Source organism: Mus musculus, chromosome 2 (assembly GCF_000001635.26).
Source record: "Mus musculus strain C57BL/6J chromosome 2, GRCm38.p6 C57BL/6J".
NCBI lineage: Eukaryota > Metazoa > Chordata > Mammalia > Rodentia > Muridae > Mus > Mus musculus.
In genome coordinates this window covers 3,101,770-3,122,502 of record NC_000068.7, presented here as the reverse complement: position 1 = coordinate 3,122,502, position 20,733 = coordinate 3,101,770, and the positions used below count along the sequence as shown (strand labels likewise).

Genomic DNA, 20,733 nt, shown 5'->3' with positions numbered 1-20,733 from the left:
TCCTCCTCCTATGGGAAAGAGCAGAAAGCAGGAGACAAGAAAGACACCAGCTTTAGCAAACCCACTGGCAAATTGTCTGTATCCAGACCTTCTTTCTTTCTTTCGTGGCTATTTTTCACAATTTCAAACCACCTCGTAGTCTTATGTTTTGTGGCAAATAATAGGTTTTAAAATATTTGATGACTATATTAAACTTATATTTGACAGTCCACCTACCCAAATAGATCACCCAATAGTATACATGAGGCAGCTTTACCTGATGCTCGTCATTTGGGGAGTCAATCTGAGACTGGGACTCACTACAGAGACAGTGCTGCCTAGTCTATGTCCAATGGGCTGCCTTCTACCTAACCAGCTTCTGGGAGCATGGAGTGAGGTGTTGGGTGCTGATGTTGTTATCAGCACAACTTCCCATGTGTACTGTGGGTAACATCCAAGATACAAAGAAGCACAGTGGACTAGTCTTTATGTCATGTGTATTTGATTTTACTTTAAAGATGTTTGGCTAATTTCATAAAAAGGACATCAGTGATATCTTCTAGTTGATTTATTTTTCAACTAGATTATAAGATGAGAAGGGTGAGAAATACACACACACACACACACACACACACACACACACACACATCTTCCTTTGAAGTCCAACTTGTCCATGATCCCAGATGTGAGCCAATGAGTTGTACTTAGATGTTATTGTCTTAGGCTAAGGAATGTGTACAGCTTGTTGGCTGTGCTTCCTGTTAGCCCCCTCAATTCATTGCTCCTCTGTTTTCCAACTGAACACAGCTTAATGACAATCGAAGTTCAAGTGTGGTAGAAACCAAAGAAGAAACAGCTAAACACTCACTGGATTACTGCAGCACATGGTAGATTTTCTGAGATTATGGAAAAGTTGACATATTGCTATAAAATACCTTTCTGTCAGATAATAACAAAACAAAGATCAAGTGCCAACAGTCTCGGCACCAAGTCCTTCTCTTGATGTTGACCATTCTCTTGGCCCATGGTGTAGGGCTTAAAGATGACAACCTTGCAGAGTCCATCTGCACAGCTCCTCCTCAGAGAAGCATCTTCTATCAATTCCCTCTCAGTGTGGTTTTTTTAAGAGGCACAGAAAGTCGCTAGTCAACATGTTTAAATAATGTCTTCCCCACGAAACGATCTTATAAACTATGGTACAATGCAGATGAAACAGAGAGAGTTTACAGTCACAGCTAGTCACAGAGCCACTAACTGTTGTGCTGTGTAAGTCACTCTGCAGATGCAAAGCAGCTACAGCCAGTAAGCCAACCCTTAACTTTTATCATGAATATTTAAAGAGCCAAGCATTAGAATTAAACTTTGCAGATGTTAGTTTCCCTAGATAGTACCACAAAGGAGGTATCATTGAGTCCTGGGAGCCACCAGCAATCCTAGAGTGGACGGTTTCAGGTATGTCTGGGATTTCAGTATTTTTTTCTGAAGTTAATAGCCAAGCCCTGTTTGTATACAATGTTTCTTCAAACTTTAATTCAAGCTCATTTCCATAACAAAAGCAAAGCTCTTACAAATTGGATTTTCAGAGGAAGCATACATACTTCCTAAAATACATGCAGATAAAAAACCTTGGCTACACTGTGGTAAGCACTTCAGCAGCTCCCCCACCCTACCCCCACCCACCAAGGACTATGTGCCAAACAAGTTCACAGTTGGCTCACCTATGCACCATGAAGTTAGTTAAGCATGGCATTTATTTTCCTGGTCTACAGATCTTGGAAAGCAGAGAAAACATGAACTGATAAACCATGTTGGCAGAATGATAGCTATCCAAAAGCTTTGAAGAACTCAGCAGTTTAAAGGTACCCTCAAATGACAAGAGAAACGGTCAATTTCCTCAATGACCCAACCAGCTCAAAAATCCAGGTGCCAGGTGGTGTTTCAGAGACTTCCCATATATGTGTTGCGATTGACACCTTAAAAATCCACCCTTATTGGAAAGAGCAAATCAAGAAAGAAACCCAAGGGGAACACTATTCCAAGATATTCTGTCTTCTACTACAACTCGAGGATATACCTAGCTAGGGCACAAATAGTCTCATAGGTTGGTCATTACTCTCTCATTTCCTGGGAAATTCCCTGTCAGGGGGTTTAACAGTAAGACCTTAATAAAACATAGTCTTAGACCTGAAGACAGTAGTTTTTTTTCTTCCATGATTTTTTTCAATTGAAACCATGTATTTTCGTATTTTCATATTTTATACATGAACGAATTCATTATTTCCATGTATTGCTATTTCAAGTGCAAAAACAAAACAAAACAAAACAAAAACCCCAACCTGCCCTTTGAAAATAATGTCCTCGTTGAGGCACAAGTATTCATTTAAAAAGCTGATTCAAAAAGCAGTAGGGTATAAATGAAAGAGGCTATCATTCAATACTGATGACCTAATGTCATAAGTATCCCCCTCCTACTGTGACTTATGGGTCTTCTGGTACCCTGTTAATACCTCCCTTCCATAGTATACATTACCAAATTCACACCCAATTCCTAATGGTCATATTTTACTGTCAACTATGGGTGCAGCAGTGTATTTAAAAGATGCCAACCAGCGATTCAGCAAGCATTGAGCACAAAAACCTCCAATAGCATTAACTGAACTCAGACTGTCAACAGACACCAAGAAGATATTGGGTGGAAGTCAAGGCTCCCCTGGTCCCAAGTTTCAAAGGGTGGGAAGAAGGATGAGGCTGGGCCCTGTGATAGGATACTGGGATGGGGCACTCCTTCATGTGTGTAGGGCTAACTTAGCAGGGCACACCTTTCTGTCAAGAATCTTGCCAAGGGTCTGAGTGCCTGCAGGAGCTCACATAAGACCAGTGAAGGCCCCTCCCTAACCAAGTTTACCCTGGGCAGGAGATGCCCTGGCTGAATTAACACATGCTCATCGGTTGGCTTTAGTCGCTCCTCAGAAAAAGGCAACAGAGAAGCACTAGACTTTGTCTTGACAAAATCATGTCAAGAAAGCTCCAGGATTGTTCTCAAATAGATTCAGATAAAAAAAAAAAAAAAAAAAAAAAAGCGTGTGGCCATTCTTGGTGGCCATTCTTGTACAGATGGGAAGCAGATTTATAAGAGGCCAAAGATTAAACAAAAGGCAGGAGCTGGCGACAGACAGACATGGAAATGGTTTTAAGTGATTAGGGTTTCCTAGTTCCAGTTTTCTCTCTTCTCAAGATGATCCCTGTGGCTGCTCAACAAATCCCTAAAGGTCTGAGAATCACGTAGAATAAGGGGGTCGGGAGAGAAGATACCAAAACTTTCCTAAACTGCGGCGGCAGACCTGGGGTCGCCAGGGCGCAAGGGGCACCCTGGGGCGGCGGCCGCCCCCTCCCCGCCACAACAAAAGGGCCGGGCACAGCCCTTGCGCTGGAACTCCAGGACCAGAGCTCCAGGGATCCCAAAGAGGGAAGGGGGGGGGGGGGAGTGGGGGAGAACCAGCCACCCAGGTCTATCCCTCCCGCGGCGGGGGAGTTGGGGGGGGGGGGGCAATGGAGCCGTGTGTCCGAATCATGCATAAAAGAAAGCACCTTGGATATAAGCCGAAGAGTCACCAGCGGCTGCCTCCTGGGTGGCAGAGCAGCTGGTGCCACCCAGATCCCCGGGGAGCATATGCGCCGCGGGCCCAGCGTGTTCCCCGGGCGGAGCCGCCCCCCCGGGTATCGCGACGTGGGGGACTGCAGGACCGCGATGCAGGTCGTGCTGCTTGGGCCTCCGCCACAATGCGGCCGGGGTCCAGCCGCCACCGCGGCCGCGCCAGGCCCGGGCGCGACACAAAAGCGTCCCCCTCCAGCCCCGCCACCGCCCACCGACCTTGGGCTCCCGCGCCGGGCTCCTGCAGCGTCTTGGTGACTGCCTTCCAAACGTGGCAGCCGAGCAGGCAGAGCAGCAGCGCAGCGGACTTGCTCATCTCCGCGCCACGGGCGCCGCGGGCCTCTCGGGCTCGCCACGCTCGGTCACGGGCGGCCGGGCGCCGCGCCTCCCTCCATGGCGCTGTGGCTCCGCGCGCCCGGCCAGCCGCCCGATTGGCCGGGGCCCCGCAGCCGGCCGCTCCCTCCTCCGAGCCCCGCGCCCGGCTTCCCCAGACCGCCGCGGCCGCTCCGCCGGCGCCTTAACCCCTTCCTGCCCCGCCCCACGCCCGCGGGAGCGCACGGGCCCTGGGTCCGTGGTGCCACCTGGCGGCCGCCGCTCTGCGGGAGTCCCAGGCGCCTCCAAACCCCTGGCTATTCCTGCAGAGAGGAGGCCTTCGACGTCACGCTGGGTTACCTAAGGGTCCGCAGGAAGCATTTGAGTCTAGGGTGTGACCTCTCATCCTGAAGCTGTCCAAGCCACTATCCTCTGACTTCCCCCAGGGTAGATTTGACAGCCAGACTTATAGGTCAAGTGTAACAATACCTAAGGCTGGCTGCAGGAGGCCCAACACCACCTCCTTGTATAGCATTGGAAGGGAAGGGTAAGGAGGTTTTCAGTGATAAGAGGCCCTGGGTGATTTCTCCCCATCCCCACCTCTATTTATTAAAGAAAAAAAATCCAATGGCATGTTAAAACACAACAGCAAAGACTATGCAGGAGCATTGCAATGGGGACGGTTAACAATGGAATTTTATAGCAGGGGAGATAGATTTTGCTCAACTTGGGACTCAGCAGAGACAAACAACCATTTATAACGAAGGAGCTGTGAGTGTGTGTGCGTGCGCGCGTGTCCTATGTTGAAAATTACCAAGATGAAGCACTGGGGATAGGGCTCTAGCTAAAGTTACCTAGGAAGATTCTTACTGAAGGCAGGTCAGGAGTGAAGCACGGCCACTCTGGCCAGATATCTAACGTGTTTAGATATCCAGGATGGACAAGCAGGCTTGCTATTTTACAAGAAGTGGACAGGTAGACCCAGGAGATGGGAAGCCTAGTATCTGAGAGAAACTTTGTCACAACCTACATGGTTTGGCATAGTGTTATATGCTTGTGATTCCAGTACTCAAGAGGCTCTCACATCCAAGGTTAGGCTGAGACACAGTGAGACCCTGTCTAAGCACAACAAAGAAAGAGACATTCTATTTTCATAGGAGAACATGGAAGCTAGAGAAAGCTAAGGAACCTGATCCCAAGCACACAGCTGGGCTGTGGTTGGGGTGGCTAGTTTGATTAGCCAACTTGAATCTAGAATCACCTGGAAAGGAAGGATCAAGGGTTGGGGTGGAGTGAGGGGAGAGTAGACTAGGTTGACCCATGGCAGAGGGTATCAACTTGTGGGTCATGCATGACCCCTTTGAGGATTGAACAAACCTTTCACAGGGAACACTCAAGACCATTGGAGATTCTACATTATGATTCATAATTAGCAAAATGACAATTATGAAGTAGCAATGAAAATATTGTTATGGTTAGGGGTCACCACAACCTGAGGAACTGTATTAAGGGGTCACAACATTAGAAAGGTTGAGAACCACTGGCTTATGACCATGCCTGTAGGAGACTATTTTAATTGTGTTAGTTGAGGTAGCAAGATCTGCCCACTGTGGGTGGCACCATTCCCTAGTGTCTGAACTGTGAAAGAGCAGAGAAAGTGAGCTGAGCTCTAGCATGCGTGCCATCCACTGCTCTCTGTCCCTGATTTATGGGTGTGATATGATTGAAAACCTTCGATTTCCTGCCATTGTGGTGACCCTGCTATCATGAACTATAACCTGGAACTGTGAACTCCTTTCCCCATAATTTACATGTGACAAATGTCACTGCAGCCAGAAAACAAACAGAACAAACAAAATCAACAGTAGAACATTTTAATAAAAGTCAGTTCTGTTTCAAAGTTAAAGCTCTTTGCCCAGATCTCTAGACTGCCGTTGGTCAAAGAATGCCACTATCAGTATGATTACTTCCCTATCTATTAAGCCAGTTTTGCCCAGATGTTTCTCCGTAAAATCCTATGCCCACCTGTTTCCCTCTAATGAATCCCAGCTCGTGCTGCAGTGACCCTCACAGTGGCCCTGCACTGAGAAAATCTACTCCAGAATCAATGCACGCCTAGAGATGCTTCCAGGACATGAGCCCAGAAGGAGGCTCCTTATTGTGATTATATTAATAGTTCATTAAGTGATGGTGGGCACTGCCCCAGAGCGAGACTAAGGGTTGGTGCTTGCACAGTTGACTTTTTATACATAAGTTCTTATGACACACAAAACTAGGAGATGCCAATGCCCATATGGGTTTTCTAGTTTTCTTTAAGACCCGTGCTACAATACATATAAATTGTACACTGTACAGGTAGCAGATAGTCAGAAGTCAGACGGAATCCCAGCTATTAGGGACAGCCTCACTATTTCCCTTTTATTCTGGCATTACAGCTGTCTTGCTGTTATTCCGCATCCAACTCCTAGCTAAGAGGAGGAAATCAAAAGCACACTGAGTCCTTAGGTGCCAGCCCACAGGACAGAGTACAGAGCAGCTAGATGGCAGGTGGAAGATGGCTACTGCCAACAGAATGACTGAAAGGAAACCTCTCCAAAGTTGAAACATATCCATTAGAATAACTCATAGAGAGGTGGAGAGACAGCTGGACGGACAAAGTGTTTACTGTGTGCAGTAAGAATCCAAGTCTGAATGTGAAAAGCTGGACTCATTAACACTTACATGTTCCCTAAGTTCCTAAGGCACGATGGGAGGTAGAGGCAGGTGAATTTCGGGAAGCTCATGACTGAGCTAGCCCAGGGTACAGAGCAAGAAAAACCAAGAGACCATGCAAGTTGGAGGGCAAGGACCCATACTGCCCTCTGAATGCCACACACCCAATGGTACCCTTGCCTACACACACACACACACAGACACACACACACACACAGAGAGAGAGAGAGAGAGAGAGAGAGAGACAGAGACAGAGACAGAGACAGAGACAGAGACAGAGAGATATTCGTGATTAATTCTGAATTTGGGATGTTCTGTGTGTACATGAAAGCATATGTTTGGGTACATATACACAACATACTTAGGTGTTGTCTTCAGGACATGATCCACTTTGTTTTTTGAGACAGGGTCTACTCACTTTTACCTGGAAATGACTAACCTGGCAAAGGTTGAAAGCTTCAGAGATCCCTGTGTCTGCCTCCCTCAGGACATGCCACCATATAACTTTGTTATGAGTTCTGGGGATTGATTTCAGGTCCTTGTGCTTACCAGGCAAGCACTTCACCAACTGCCAGTCATCTCCCCAGCCAGGGGATTCTAAATGTATACCACTCACTGGACTAGAGTATTTCCTCATGCTGACATCTTTGTTTGATATTGTTTCTCCTTTATAAATAATAATGAAAAAGAAACACAAAATTTAGTTCTGCTCAATAACTTACCACAATTGTAACACAGGTCTAATACATGTCTGTTGATCACAATCTGCCTATAGCATGTCACCTCCAAGAACAAATTGAAAGCAAAAGTCTCATCATTGCCAACAGTGTCCAAATGTCTTCATAACTCAGGTCTAGTGAGGCCCGTGGCTAGTTCCCAGTGTGCTGTCAGTGTCCATTTCTGGGCTTTGATGATGTGCCACTGATGAAAAAAGGTGCTACAGTTTGGGAAACTGTGGAGGGAGCATGCAAGTCCTTTGATAATATCTTAGGAGTTTATTATGATTTCAAATACTGTTTCCAAGAGCAAGCACATCTGTTCTACATTATTTTTATAAGCTTCGTTATTCGTTTAGACCATTGGTGTATGTGTGATGCTGTGTAGTTCTAGAACATTTAAAGGAACAAGAAGTTGGAATAAAGACTTCACAATCCTAAGTACAGATGCTCAAATGTGCTGGTTGTTGTCATTATCACTGTTACTATGTGTGTAACAAAGCTCTCATGTAGAGTCTGGCCTTTAAAGTCTTCTCAGCAACACTGAAGTTTGCATAGTTTCTAACAATAGAAAAACGGTTTTGGGATTACCACCACATTGCAAATGCCCCTGAGGAACAGAAAGAGGTTAAATGAGCTTCATTTTGCACCCTGCCAGCCGGTCCCCTCGCCAAAACAGAAAGCCAGCCCAGAGAAGCATTCTCTCATCTCATGGATATTTTCCAGTTACTTGGGTGGGAGGCTAAGAAAACACAAATTCAACACCATTGCACAAGCAAATATATTTGCAAATCATGCATCCACCATTATGTAAGAATGAAATAATCACATTTATCCTTTACTGGAATAAAAGAAGTTGTTTTTACCTTTTTCTCATGTTCCGACCATCAGACACCCACTCAGCAACTGCAGGGGAAAAAAAAGTTCTCAAAAGGGTGTGTTTGCCGAACAATGGGTGTTGGGAGTGTTCTTTCCTTCTAGATCCTTTCCTGTTGCTTTTATTAAAAATGCTCATTGTTTGAGTAGAATGACTTATGGCTGTGCTTGCTAAAAGTTGCTTGAGTGTGCAGTATTTTATTTCAGTTTTTGAGACTGGTGCCAAAAGACAGCAAGATACACACAGAACTCTTTCCTGTCTCAGTTTTCCAGAGACCTTGACTTTCCAACTGTGTTTCAAGGTTTCTGAGCCTAAGCTTATTTGTACTACCAACCCTTTTCCTGGTATCGGTGCCCCTGTGCTGGGATTTTAATTGTCTGTGTCTACGATTGATAACTGTTATGCGTTCTCCATTTCCTCTCCTAGCCTCTGCCCCAGATTCCCTAGCCCCGAATCATGAGCTGCTAACAAATAGCTAACTACTTAGGAGCACTGTGCAGGTTAGGAGGTGTGGTGTGGACAAGGACGGTTTGCTGGGATTCTTGTTACAGGTTAGATTAAGTGTACCTAAAGGTAGGAATTGCAAGGGCTTAGCATTTTGGTCTAAACTCCTTTTTCATCCATTAAAAAGGGGGGGAGGGATAGAGAAGGCTGGAGTTCAGTTAATAGAATGGTTGTCTTACATATACAAAGCCCAGGAGCCACGCGGCCTCCCCCTCCCCCATTGCATACAACTAGATATGGTTGTATGTGCTTTTAATCCCAGCACTTGGAAGGTAAACACTGGAGGATCAAGACCTCTAGGTTCTTGGCTGCATGGTGAATATGAAATCAGTCTGGGCTACGTGACAGTCTGTCTCAAAATAATTAGTTAAATAGATGAAAAGTAAGAGGGTCATTGTTGGGGTATTCTATATTTAGGTGAACCTTAATGTTCCTCTCTTAGGTCAGGCTCGGTGTCTATATGTAAATCCTGTGGTTTTTTTTTTTTTTTCCAACAGAGTGTTTCTTTCCTAGACAAACTATAGCTTTCTTTCTTTCCCTGTCAGGAGAGGCATTCCATCCAATAAAGCATTGTGGCAGCTCTGTGGGAGAAGCTCTGACTAGAGATGAGGCCGCTGATGTGAATCTCTGCTAGTGTGCCCGAAAGTCTCCATATACTGTTCTCCCTCCTGTGACCTGCAGTGACTAAGGAGTCTGGACTACTTCCCAGCTACCTTGATCAATAGGTTTTACCACTGGGGAAAGTGTTCCAGGCTAGTGCCGGTGGAGAACCAACCTGCTCAGCAGTTCTTTTTAGGCCAATGCTAGCTTCTGAAATGCAAGGAGAGCTACCTGGTTTTGCTTTTCTCTGACTTGCTGTCTCCAGCAAGGTGAGCTCAAGGGAAGAGGGACAGTGGATGTTCCCATTTTATAGTTATAGATATGGATATGGATATAGGTATATAGATATGTGTGTATGTGTATGTGTTTGTGTATATGTATATATACATATATACATATAGTTGATATAGATCAATATATATCGACGTATATATAAAGAGGGCAGAGAGCCAGCTCAGTAATTAAAGTGCTTACTATGCAAGCAGAGAGCCTGTGTTCAATCCCTGGATCCACACAAGAAGCTGAATGAGATGTGCATGACTATAACCCTAGCATTGGGAAGGTGGAGGCAGGTGAATCCATGGAGCTTGCTGGGCAGACCGTCTTGCCTGCTTGGTAAGTTCCAGGCCAATGGGAGACCCTGTCTTAAAAACGAGTTAGATCATGCCTGAGGAATGACAACCCAGGTACCTACCTGCACAAGCACCTGCACACACATGAGCACATATCACCTTCCCTAGGATCCTTGTGATTACTTTGTTTTTGCTATCATCTTCTAAATAGCTGTTGCTCTGAGTTGATCTAAATGATAATAATATTAATAATAATAATAACAATAACAGTAACAATAAACTATTATTAATGGTATGAGAGTTTGTGTGGGTGTGTGCATATGTTCGTGCATATGCCAGTGGGAAAGATGTTTGGTATCTTTCTCAATCTCTCCACTTCTGTTTTTCTTTTCTCCCATGCTCGAGTGTGTGTGTGTGTGTGTGTGTGTGTGTGTGTGTGTAGGAAAGAGAAGAGGTCAGAAGTAGGAGCCCTGTCCTGGTATCCAACCAACTTCTGAAGCTTCTCCCTTCTGGGATTTCTCTACGTGTGATCTTGTAATTTCCTTTTCTTTTTCTTTAGGTCATTTTGAATTAGATGCCTTATACATAAAGCCAAAAGAACCAAGCCAATATAGAGATCAGAAATGTTGGGTGGGCATGATAATGATGCTGCTTGTTGGCTGGGGTGGCACTGAATTAGTTCCCCAAATCCCTGACTAAGATTGCTTTCACAATAAGAAGCAATCCCAGGAGACCAGACTCCAGTGAGCCAAGGCAAGCCCGTGGCAGACATTAGCTACAAAACTAGCTCTTGGGACAGGGGAGGGAGCTCACTGGGTAAAGTACTGTCTTAGTCAGGGTTTCTATTCCTGCACAAACATCATGACCAAGAAGCAAGTTGGGGAGGAAGGGGTTTATTCGGCTTACACTTCCATACTGCTGTTTATCACCAAGGAAGTCAGGACTGGAACTCAAGCAGGTCAGAAAGCAGGAGCTGATGCAGAGGCCATGGAGGGATGTTCTTTACTGGCTTGCTTCACCTGGCTTGCTCAGCCTGCTCTCTTATGAAACCCAAGACTACCAGCCCAGAGATGGTCCCACCCACAAGGGGCCTTTCCCCCTTGATCACTAATTGAGAAAATGCCTTACAGCTGGATCTCATGGAGGCATTTCCTCAACTGAAGCTCTTTCTCTGTGATAACTCCAGCTGTGTAAAGTTGACACAAAACTAGCCAGTACAACTGACCCCTTGTCAACTTGACACACAAAAACATCACTAGTAAGCCTCAACCCTTACAATCTTATTCATCCCCAAGATCTAAATAACTTTAAAAGTCCCACAGTCTTTACATATTCTTAAAATTTCAATTTCTTTAAAATATCCATCTTTTTTAAAATCCAAAGTCTTTTTACAATTAAAAGTCTCTTAACTGTGGGCTCCACTAAAACAGTTTCTTCCTTCAAGAGGGAAAATATCAGGGCACAGTCACAATCAAAAGCAAAAGTCAATCTCCAACTGTCCAATGTCTGGGATCCAACTCACGATCTTCTGGGCTCCTCCAAGGGCTTGGGTCACTTCTCCAGCCATGCCCCTTGTAGCACACGCATCATCCTCTAGGCTCCAGATGCCTGTACCCCACTGCTGCTGCTGCTCTTGGTGGTCATCTCATGGTACTGGCATCTCCAAAACACTGCATGACCCCTTCAGTCCTGGGCCTTCAATTGCAACTGAGGCTGTACCTTCACCAATGGCCTTCTATGGCCTCTCACAGTACCGAGCCTCAGCTGCTTTGCATGACCCCTTCATGCCTTCAAAACCAGTACCACCTGGGTGACTCTTACACATTACCAAGTCCCGCTGCAGCAGGAGTACAACCTTGGCCATCTCTGGAACACAGCCTCTTTGTGCTTTCAGAAAACACTTCCCAGAAGATGTCACCTCAATGATGCTGGTCTCTTCTTAATCACCGCTAATTTCTTAGCTCCAGCTAACCAGCATCAATAGTCCCAGTAATGCAAAGTTTTTGCCTTGGTAGTTCTGGTATCTTGTTAATCACAGCTGATTCTTCAGCCTCAGCTAACCAGAACTACAGAATCTTCACAATCAAAACAGCAATGGCCCTGAAAAGAGTCTTTAATTTTTTCTCTGAAATTTCACACACCAGAGCTCCATCTTCTGCAGTGTTCTCAACATTATCTTCCAAGCTCCTACATGACATCTGACAGAGCTCTTAACAACGGATGGATCTTCAAGCCCAAAGTTCCAAAGTCCTTCCACAGTCCTCCCCAAAACATGGTCAGATTGTCACAGGAATACCCCACTCTGCTGGTACCAATTTGTCTTAGTCAGGGTTTCTATTCCTGCACAAACATCATGACCAAGAAGCAAGTTGGGGAGGAAGGGGTTTATTCGGCTTACATTTCCATACTGCTGTTGATCACCAAAGGATGCAGGACTGGAACTCAAGCAGGTCAGAAAGCAGGAGCTGACACAGAGGCCATGGAGGGATGTTCTTTACTGGCTTGCTTCACCTAGCTTGCTCAGCCTGCTCTCTTATAAAACCCAAGACTACCAGCCCAGAGATGGTCCCACCCACAAGGGGCCTTTCCCCCTTGATCACTAGTTGAGAAAATGCCTTACAGTTGGATCTCATGGAGGCATTTCCTCAACTGAAGCTCTTTCTCTGTGATAACTCCAGCTGTGTCAAGTTGACACAAAACTAGCCAGTACAAGTACCCACCATACAAGCATGGGGACATGAGTTTGGGTCTCCAACTTCCATGTTTTCAAAACACTAGGGTTGTCATGTTGTATCTGCACCTCTTTACTGAGGAGTGGGAACAGGCAGATCTTGGGGACTTGCTGGCTAGCCAGTCTAGGTGAAATGGCAAATTTTACGTTCTGTGAGAGACTTTGTTTGAAAAATAAATAGGATGGAGAAGTGGTTGAAGAAACACCTTGATGTCAACCTCTGGTCTTTACATGGAGCCTCATGGATGGGTTCCTCTACCTCCACATCCCTCCCTACCACACCAATATCGCAGCATCTGTGGTGTCTCTGGCCAATTACTTAATTCATACCAAATGAGAGCCCGCCCCCCCCCAATCATGGCAGCTCTTACTGTATGAGAGCCAACATTTTTATTATGGGGTAAAATGGAACCCCCCAGCATGGTTTTTTTTTTCTCTTTTGGTTTGTCCACACACTTGTTTTTGTGTGCAAAGGTTCACAACCCACCACCACTTGGTGAGTTGCCTCTGGATAAAATAGGAGTGTGTGTGTGTGTGTGTGTGTGTGTGTGTATGTGTGTATAAGAGACAGAGACAGAGAGATAGAAACAGAAAAGGAGAGGTCACAGCAAGTAGATATAACACTACAAATATTTCAGAATCAACCCTGGTTGAAGACTGTTTAAAAAGATGGATATCATATTAGCCAGTAAACATAGAACTCACCATAGAGAAGTTAATTAAACATAATAAACAGGCAAAGCAGGAAGCTGTGATTTTTCCTGTTCCAAAGCTTCTGCTACAGAGGAAGGAAGGACCAATCAACAAAGAACCAGAAACATAAGAATGGGAGGCTTGATTGCCAGGCCTGCGGGTTGGGCAGGCAAAGTAAAGCTGCACATTTAATCATCAGTGGGAGTTCCAGATCACACCTGGGGTGAAGGACAAGGGAAATAGGTTAGCCTTGGTGCAGATCAGCTATTGCAACACTATGCAATGGGTTTGTCAGTCAATTTTCCCAAATAGCTTTTGGAGACCAAAAGATCTGAAGACCTAACTCCGTGCAGGGATAGATCTTACATGGAGAAGCTATGGAGAGGAATGGGAGTAGGAGGGTGTGGATGAAGGATTAAAGAGTCCACCCTTCCTCCTGTTAGAGTACAGATGTGTTCGAGCGTCTGGGGAGGTGTTTTAATGGGTAAAGCACCTGCTACAGTAGGACCCCCAGCTCCCATGTGGGATGCCAGGTACAGTGATGCATGCCTGTCTGTAATGCAGCTACTGAAGGGTGGAGACAGACAGCTTAGGAGCTCACTATAGAGTTGAGTTAGTGGAGCCAGCCAACTCCAGGCTCAGTGAGAGAACTGTCCTTGAAAAAAGAGCTGAAAGTGATAGAAGAATCCAACCAATGTGAACCTTGGAACTCCACACATGCACCCATGAGGAACACACACACACACACACACACACACACACACACACACACTTAAAGAAATATGTTCCATTCTAAAGATTTCAGTAGTATAATAGTATTGAGACTTGGGATAGAGTAATATTCCTCAGTGTAGAAAGAGGACAGAGCTTTCTTCATGTTCTTCATGAAAGAACTAGCTTTCTGTTAACAGACAGAGACAAATTAAGGGGGGTATTTTTGCTCACACTTTCAGAAAGATTTCAGTCCATCATGGTGAGGAAGGTGGGGGGGGAGTGTGTGGTGACACTTGTTCATATGACATAGAATAGGAAACTGATTAAACCAGGACCAGAAGGGGGTATAGCCATCAAAGTTCCATCCCCAGTGCACTACTTCTCCCAACCAGGCCCCATTTCCCCCCCAAATAGTCTCCACTGCCCCTAAAATTCAAACAGGAGTCTTGGGGGGCACATTTCAGATTTAAACTGCTAACAGTGGTTTTGTAAAGACCCAAATGTCTTTCTCTCAGAAGCAGCATCTTAAAAAATCATTGTGAGGTACTGAGCAAGCTGGAAACCCACCATCTTTTATACAGCCTCAGAATCACACACATCATGTTACAAATGAAATGCGGCCTTAGACAGAACCAGACTGGACTCTGCTAAACACTGCAACATGGAAACAGGGCATATGATGTTCTCCAGGAGCATAAATAAATCCTTCCCTCTCCCCCATCATCTTGAACATAGCTGCTCACATCTGTTGGATGACTCCCCCACTGAGCACACCATCTGTCCCTGTGAAGGAAGAAAGAAGCTGTCTGGTTGACGAACCAGCATACAGCCTCACAAGAGGTTCTGGGGTCCCGCGTATAAGGTATGAACTCCAGAGAGCCTCCTCACAGCCAGTTGGTTAATGCTAAACTCATGGAGCCAAGGGTGAATGAAAGGTAAACTAAGCTTCTCCCCTACAGCCATGAAGTCAGTCCCTAAAACAAGCCTAGGTCTAAGGTCCTGAGAGCTGGAAGGCAGGAAATTATAAAGAGACGGAGAATAAGACAGTCTGAAGGGGAAGGGAGGCAGATGAGGTTTTACTGTCACACATGGAACATTTCTTTATTGCTCTTCTGGAATTTCAGGAAGATGTAGGTTAGTGGGAGAGAATTTGAGGAAGGCAGAGGCCATTGAGGAAGAAGCAACATGTGGGTTTTCAGTGGCTGAGCAGTAAGCATCCTTAAACAGCTACTTTCATACACAGGAGTGAAGAGGATGCTGTATTGTCAAATATGGTAAGATAATGGTGGTAAAAGAGGAAACAGGAGAACTCAGACAAGCTTTAAGCTTGCTATACATTCAAGTAGGTAAGTAAGATCAAAATGAGAAATTCAAGGCTGACATGGTGGGGGCATGTTTTCTAAATACCGTGTTTTAGTGTTTAACTGATAAGCATTCCAGGTTATCCCAGAGCACTTCAAAGGCAACAGTATGTACTGATCACAGAAGAAACACATAGTTGTTGCAGGAACATAAAAGATGTTGAGAGTTAAAGTATCAAGGTAGAAGGAAGTAATCTGGGACCCCACGTGCGCACAGTCAGTCCTTTATGCCACACTTACCATTGGCCCAGCTATGGCATTAACATGTATCTCATTATTTTAAGATAAGAAGCACACTGTCTGAAATGAGAGTAGGACTCAGATTGTAGTGCCTTCCCCAAACTGCCTTTCTGCAACCTTCAACTCAAACTGCCATTCTAGATTCAGTGTTTATTATGACCTTGTTTTTCTTTGTATCCTTTTCTTGTCTTCATATAAATGCATGTGACATATGTGCACATATATGCATTTGTATCCTTATACCTTGTGGTAGTTAATGTCATGCACCAGATTGGCTGGAACACAGGGTGCTCAGATGTGTGTCAAGCACTCACGATGCTCCTATGAGCAGCATGTTTCGGATTAACTTTTAGATTTGTAAGAATTAACTTGGTAGGCTTGGAGTGAAGTAGACTGTCCCCAGTGGTATAAGTGGGTCTTCTCCAATCTACACAAGCTCTAAAGAGAATCCAAGACTGCGAAGAAATGTTTTCTATAGATTTTTTTCAAAGGTAGAAGCAAACACTCACTACCTAGTAGCTTACCTCTATGATCTAGAGGTAAGCTCCAAATGGAACTCCCAGGCTTGTGTGGCTCTACTGAGGAGGGGTAGCATAGCAAACTTAGCCAGGTCCATCCATGAAGAAAATGAATTGTTCTTCCTTTTGCTGGAGTTTTGGTGTTGTATCCACCACTGTGCTGAACACCTTGGGTCTGTTTGATTTTTGTATGGCTATGAACTCCTAGAAACGAGTTAGTGTACAAGGTCTCTTTGAAGCCTTGTCACCTGTGGTCAAGCTGTCTATATCCTTTCATGTCAAGAAAGCAACAGATTTCCAATATTGCACTAATGCCTTCATAGTATACCATACTATAGGAATATCATTTGTTTATTATAATATCTTAATATTGTCTAATTTTCCCCTGTTGCAAACAGTATTGCAAAAAACATCCAGGACTTAACTACTTATTTTCCCAGAGAAATTTCGTGGAGCTGTTGTGTCAAGATGAAGTGGTTAAAAGGGACACTTAAATTTAACTTTATCTTTCTCATTCTTTACAGCCTCACCTCAGAGGCTTGTGCATGTTAGGCAGGTGCTCTGCCACTGAGCCCCTTGCACAGCCTTTTGTACATTTTGTGTTTGAGATGGCATCAAGCTGGCAAACTCTGTGTGTAGCTGAGGATGCTCTTGAATTGCTGGTGTTTCTGTTTCCAAGTGTTAGGGTGTCAGGAATGAGCTATTGTGCACCATTTTAAAAACTGTTTCCTTTAGACTATCTTGGAAGGTAGTTGACACTTTACAAAGAGCAGCATCTCTGGTCTCATAGTGTATCCTCTGTGATAGGAGGCTTTACGTCTTGCTTGCTTCTGAGACATCAGGGAAGGACAATGTTATCTTCTATTTATAAGTCCTAAATGTCTCTCCCCCATATTTCCTTTGCCAGAACCAAGCCAAGGAAAGAAAAATGAGGTAAGTTGCCTTGCTTTGGTTAGAGGGTTGAGTTCTCTAAATTTTCTATAGTCAACTTATATTTCCTTTGTGTTCAAAGGCAATGTAATATGTTGCTTTAAAAAATGGTGTAGGCCTATCTGGACAGTGATGATGCATGCCTTTAACCACAGCACTCAGGAGGCAGAGGTAGATAGATTTCTGTGAGTTTGGGGTCAGCCTGTTCTACTTAGTGGTTCATTTTCTAAAATTTTGTATTTAAAATTATAATTTATTTTTGGAGTTCACAAAGGTACTGTTGGCATCTGGGGCCCAGGCGCTCCCACTCAAGGTCATGCCTTGGGGGCCAGCTGTGGAGCGGGTCCTGTTCATTCTCTTGTTCTATCTTCTGAAACAGATCCCTCTGAGTACTGACAAAGAGGCTGTAGCCAAGTCTCCATTGCCATCCGCTATATGCTCACTCACACGGGACTGACAGATTCTTTCGAGGGCCCTTGGCAGGACAGATGCCATTGAACTCTGGGAGGGGTTGATTTTAGGTTTTGACTGGACAAGGAAGTACCCACATGGAGAGTGCGTTCCAAAGAGACTGCCATGGCTGTGAGCTAACTGGGGCATGTCCACCCTCAGCACAGGAATGTGCCTCAGCATCACGAGAGAAGCAGATTGCTGACAGAAACAGAAGTAAGGGAAGAAAGGTTTATTTTGGCTCCAGGTTCAGTTCATCCCAGCAGGAAAGGCATAGTGCCGAGGGCCCGTGGAGGAGTCTGTGTACCTCATGGTGGACCAGGAATCAGAAAGCAAGGTCAGCGCCAAGTGCTCATCTATGGTCTCTGCATGGCCCAATTCCATCAGTCTCCCCTTGTTCTCCAGGTCCCAGAGTCATCCAGTTGGATGGTGCAGAGTGCATGCAGAGAGAACACAATGCAGAAGTGCCTTGAGCATGCCCTTGGAGAACCGCAGCTGACACCTGTCCTCCAGACTCAGGCTTTCTATGCTAGAACTTACTCTGGTACCCCCTAGGTTTTTAGGGTTTTGGTGTGCAGCTGAGAGTTCTACTCTTGCTTCTCTTCAAGCCTTAGGACTTGGAGAGAGCCGTGCCACCAGCATCCCAGGGGCTCCAGACAGCCTGCCACAGGGATCAGCAGCAGCCATAATTGGTATGAGCAATTTCTCATATACACACACTATGTATTAGTTCTGTATACTGTCACATGTCCCTGCTAATGTGACTTCATACAGGACACAGCTACTCCTCAAGAGATAAGTGAAAAACAAACGGAAAAAAAATTTATGTAATAAAATAAAATTACAACCACATATGAAATATGATTTCTTTCTTAAGGGATTTATATTAATTCTCTCTCTCTTTCTCTTTCTCTTTCTTTCTCTCTCTCTCTCTCTCTCTCTCTCTCTCTCTCTTTCTCTCTCTCTCTCCCTCTTTCTCTCTCTCTCTCTCTCTCTCTCTGAATATATAATTTAAAAGGCACAATCATGGAGCTACGGGTACACTGTGGTGGAGTGCTTACCCACCTGTTGTGACTCCCTCATTTCAAATGCCAGCACACCAAGAACAACAAAACAAAACAAACAAAAATAAATAATATCAACAAACTCAGATACATTCATATCATAACTTCAAAACAGGCTGTGGTGACAACTACCTGTAACTACTAGAAAGGCTGCAGTCGACGGATCACTCAAGCCAGTGACTTAGAGACCAGCTTTGGCAACATTCAGATTCATTACAAAAGCAAAACAAACAAACAAACAAGCAAACAAACCACCTCCAAATCGAAACCAAACCAAACCACCCCAGCAATAAAAAAAACCATGTGCAGCCCATGATGTAACCTCACTTTAAATGTGCAGGGCATGAACACATCTGTGTGTGGACATAAACACATCTTAGCATTTCTCTCTTTCTCATCAAGATCTCTCTTGTGTGCAAAATGACAGTTGCCCTTGCCAGGTCTGAAAATTAATGATTAAATTCATCCAGCCTAGGTCTGGTTACCTCTGGGCACTATGCTTTCCCAGGAGGTCAAGGTGGTCCATAATGTTTGAGGCCACCACTGAAGCCCTAGCCTGTTCTGAGGAGTTGAAAAATAAAATCTCATCTTGGGATCTTCAGAGTATGGAGATGGATGGAGGGTTCTGACCCTGTGAGAGGAAGTATACCTGCTGTGCCTGGAGGTAAAATTCCTGGCTTGTGGTTTATTGTAGTCTATGCTACAAATAGACTGAATTTACTCACAGGGCAGCTTCCTTTGGACACAAGAGTGGCCAGCCATCCTCTCCCTTACCCTATCAGTGAAGCTTCTTTTCCCTTGTTCATTCTAGGAAATGGCCTTTCTCCCTGAGCTTCCTGGGAAGCTGCAGGTCACCATGGCCTGCAGCAGGTGGTATGGAAGGTTGAGACTTGATACCCTGACTCGTGGATTTGTCTTGTCTGCCTGTGCATTTGGGAGCAGTAGGTGGTTTCAGTGCCCATCCAAAGAAGACTCATGTTTTCAGTTTCAGGTGAGTTACATTTATTTACACACACACACACACACACACACACACACACACACGCACGCACGCACACACACACACACACACACACACACACACGGCTCAGTTAACAGTGGTGGTTTCTGCAGCTGGAGAATGTATGGCAGAAGTCAAGGTTCTGTCTACTTGAACCCAAGACAGTGACAAGAACCCCCTCTCATCCCCAAACCATCTAGAAATAGATGTGTGTTTGGCAGGAATCAGCAGCCAGTTTGGCACCATGGGGTCAAGGAGTACTTGGAAAACATACCAACATGGTTATCAAAACACACAGACCCGCGCCTAAGCTGTGACAGGAAGTGCTTTGGCAAGCTGCCTTATCTCTCAGGATCACAGTTTCCTCAAGTGTCAAATGAAGGTTAATCAAAATGGTGGTGGGGCCCTCTTCAGTGTTATGCCTGACTCTGCGATTATGGGGAGGACAAAGAAAAGATGGCTGCAATTACCTTTGGTCTTACAAGTCAATATAATTTTTTAAATGTTATGGAATTTCTACATGTAAGATTTTGGAATAGATGTAGGAAATGACCTCATGTACAGCAAAAAAAAAAAAGGCCTTTGTTTTTAGATTCTAAAAATATCTTTCTTGGAGTGTTTTACTTTCAAAGAATATTAACTTGAATTATAATTGATTAATTCCTTATTATGATTTACTTAATGGTGTTTGGAGTCTTACCTGTTTGGCCTTGTTCTACTTGTTGGTCATAAGCCATTAGCATGACCAATTCTTAGTAGGAGGGCCATGTCAAACCATTCATATGATATTATTATTGGTCTCTGGCCTCCTTAGCGAGAGTGAAACATGCTAATGTTGGGGGCCACTGTGTATTTCTGATGAGCATGTTGCCTGGACTATGTGGGAAGACCCTATTGTCTGTAACATTGTTAGTGGAAAGACATACTTTATTTCATCTTTGTCTCATAGCTATTTGTTGAGGAAGGACAATTGTCAATGTTCTCTCTCCTTACAGTGAATAACAAGAAGTGACAGGCTTCTTAATTGCCCAGTGAAGGGCAATTATTCTTGATTCTTAGGGTGTTGACATTTTTCTGAGATTGTCACCATTGAGCTTGAGATAGCAGT

The 20,733-nt window shown here is 44.7% G+C and overlaps 1 protein-coding gene across 7 annotated transcripts in view; it reads right to left on the bottom strand.

Annotated features, from left to right (window-relative positions):
- The window catches only part of Fam171a1 (family with sequence similarity 171, member A1), a 113,583-nt gene extending 105,304 nt beyond the window's left edge, over positions 1-8,279 (bottom strand). For 2 of the 7 annotated variants that reach the window (XM_006497479.3, XM_006497478.3), the window contains exon 1: positions 3,851-4,182. In XM_006497479.3, the coding sequence (XP_006497542.1) occupies positions 3,851-3,947 (97 nt within the window). In that variant the 5' untranslated portion in view covers positions 3,948-4,182. Of the gene's footprint in view, positions 1-3,567; positions 3,819-3,850; positions 4,183-8,237 lie in introns of those variants that run through there. The other 5 variants (NM_001081161.2, NM_001361386.1, NM_001310434.1 and 2 more) reach the window with 4 other exon arrangements.
- Positions 8,280-20,733: the final 12,454 nt, after the last annotated feature.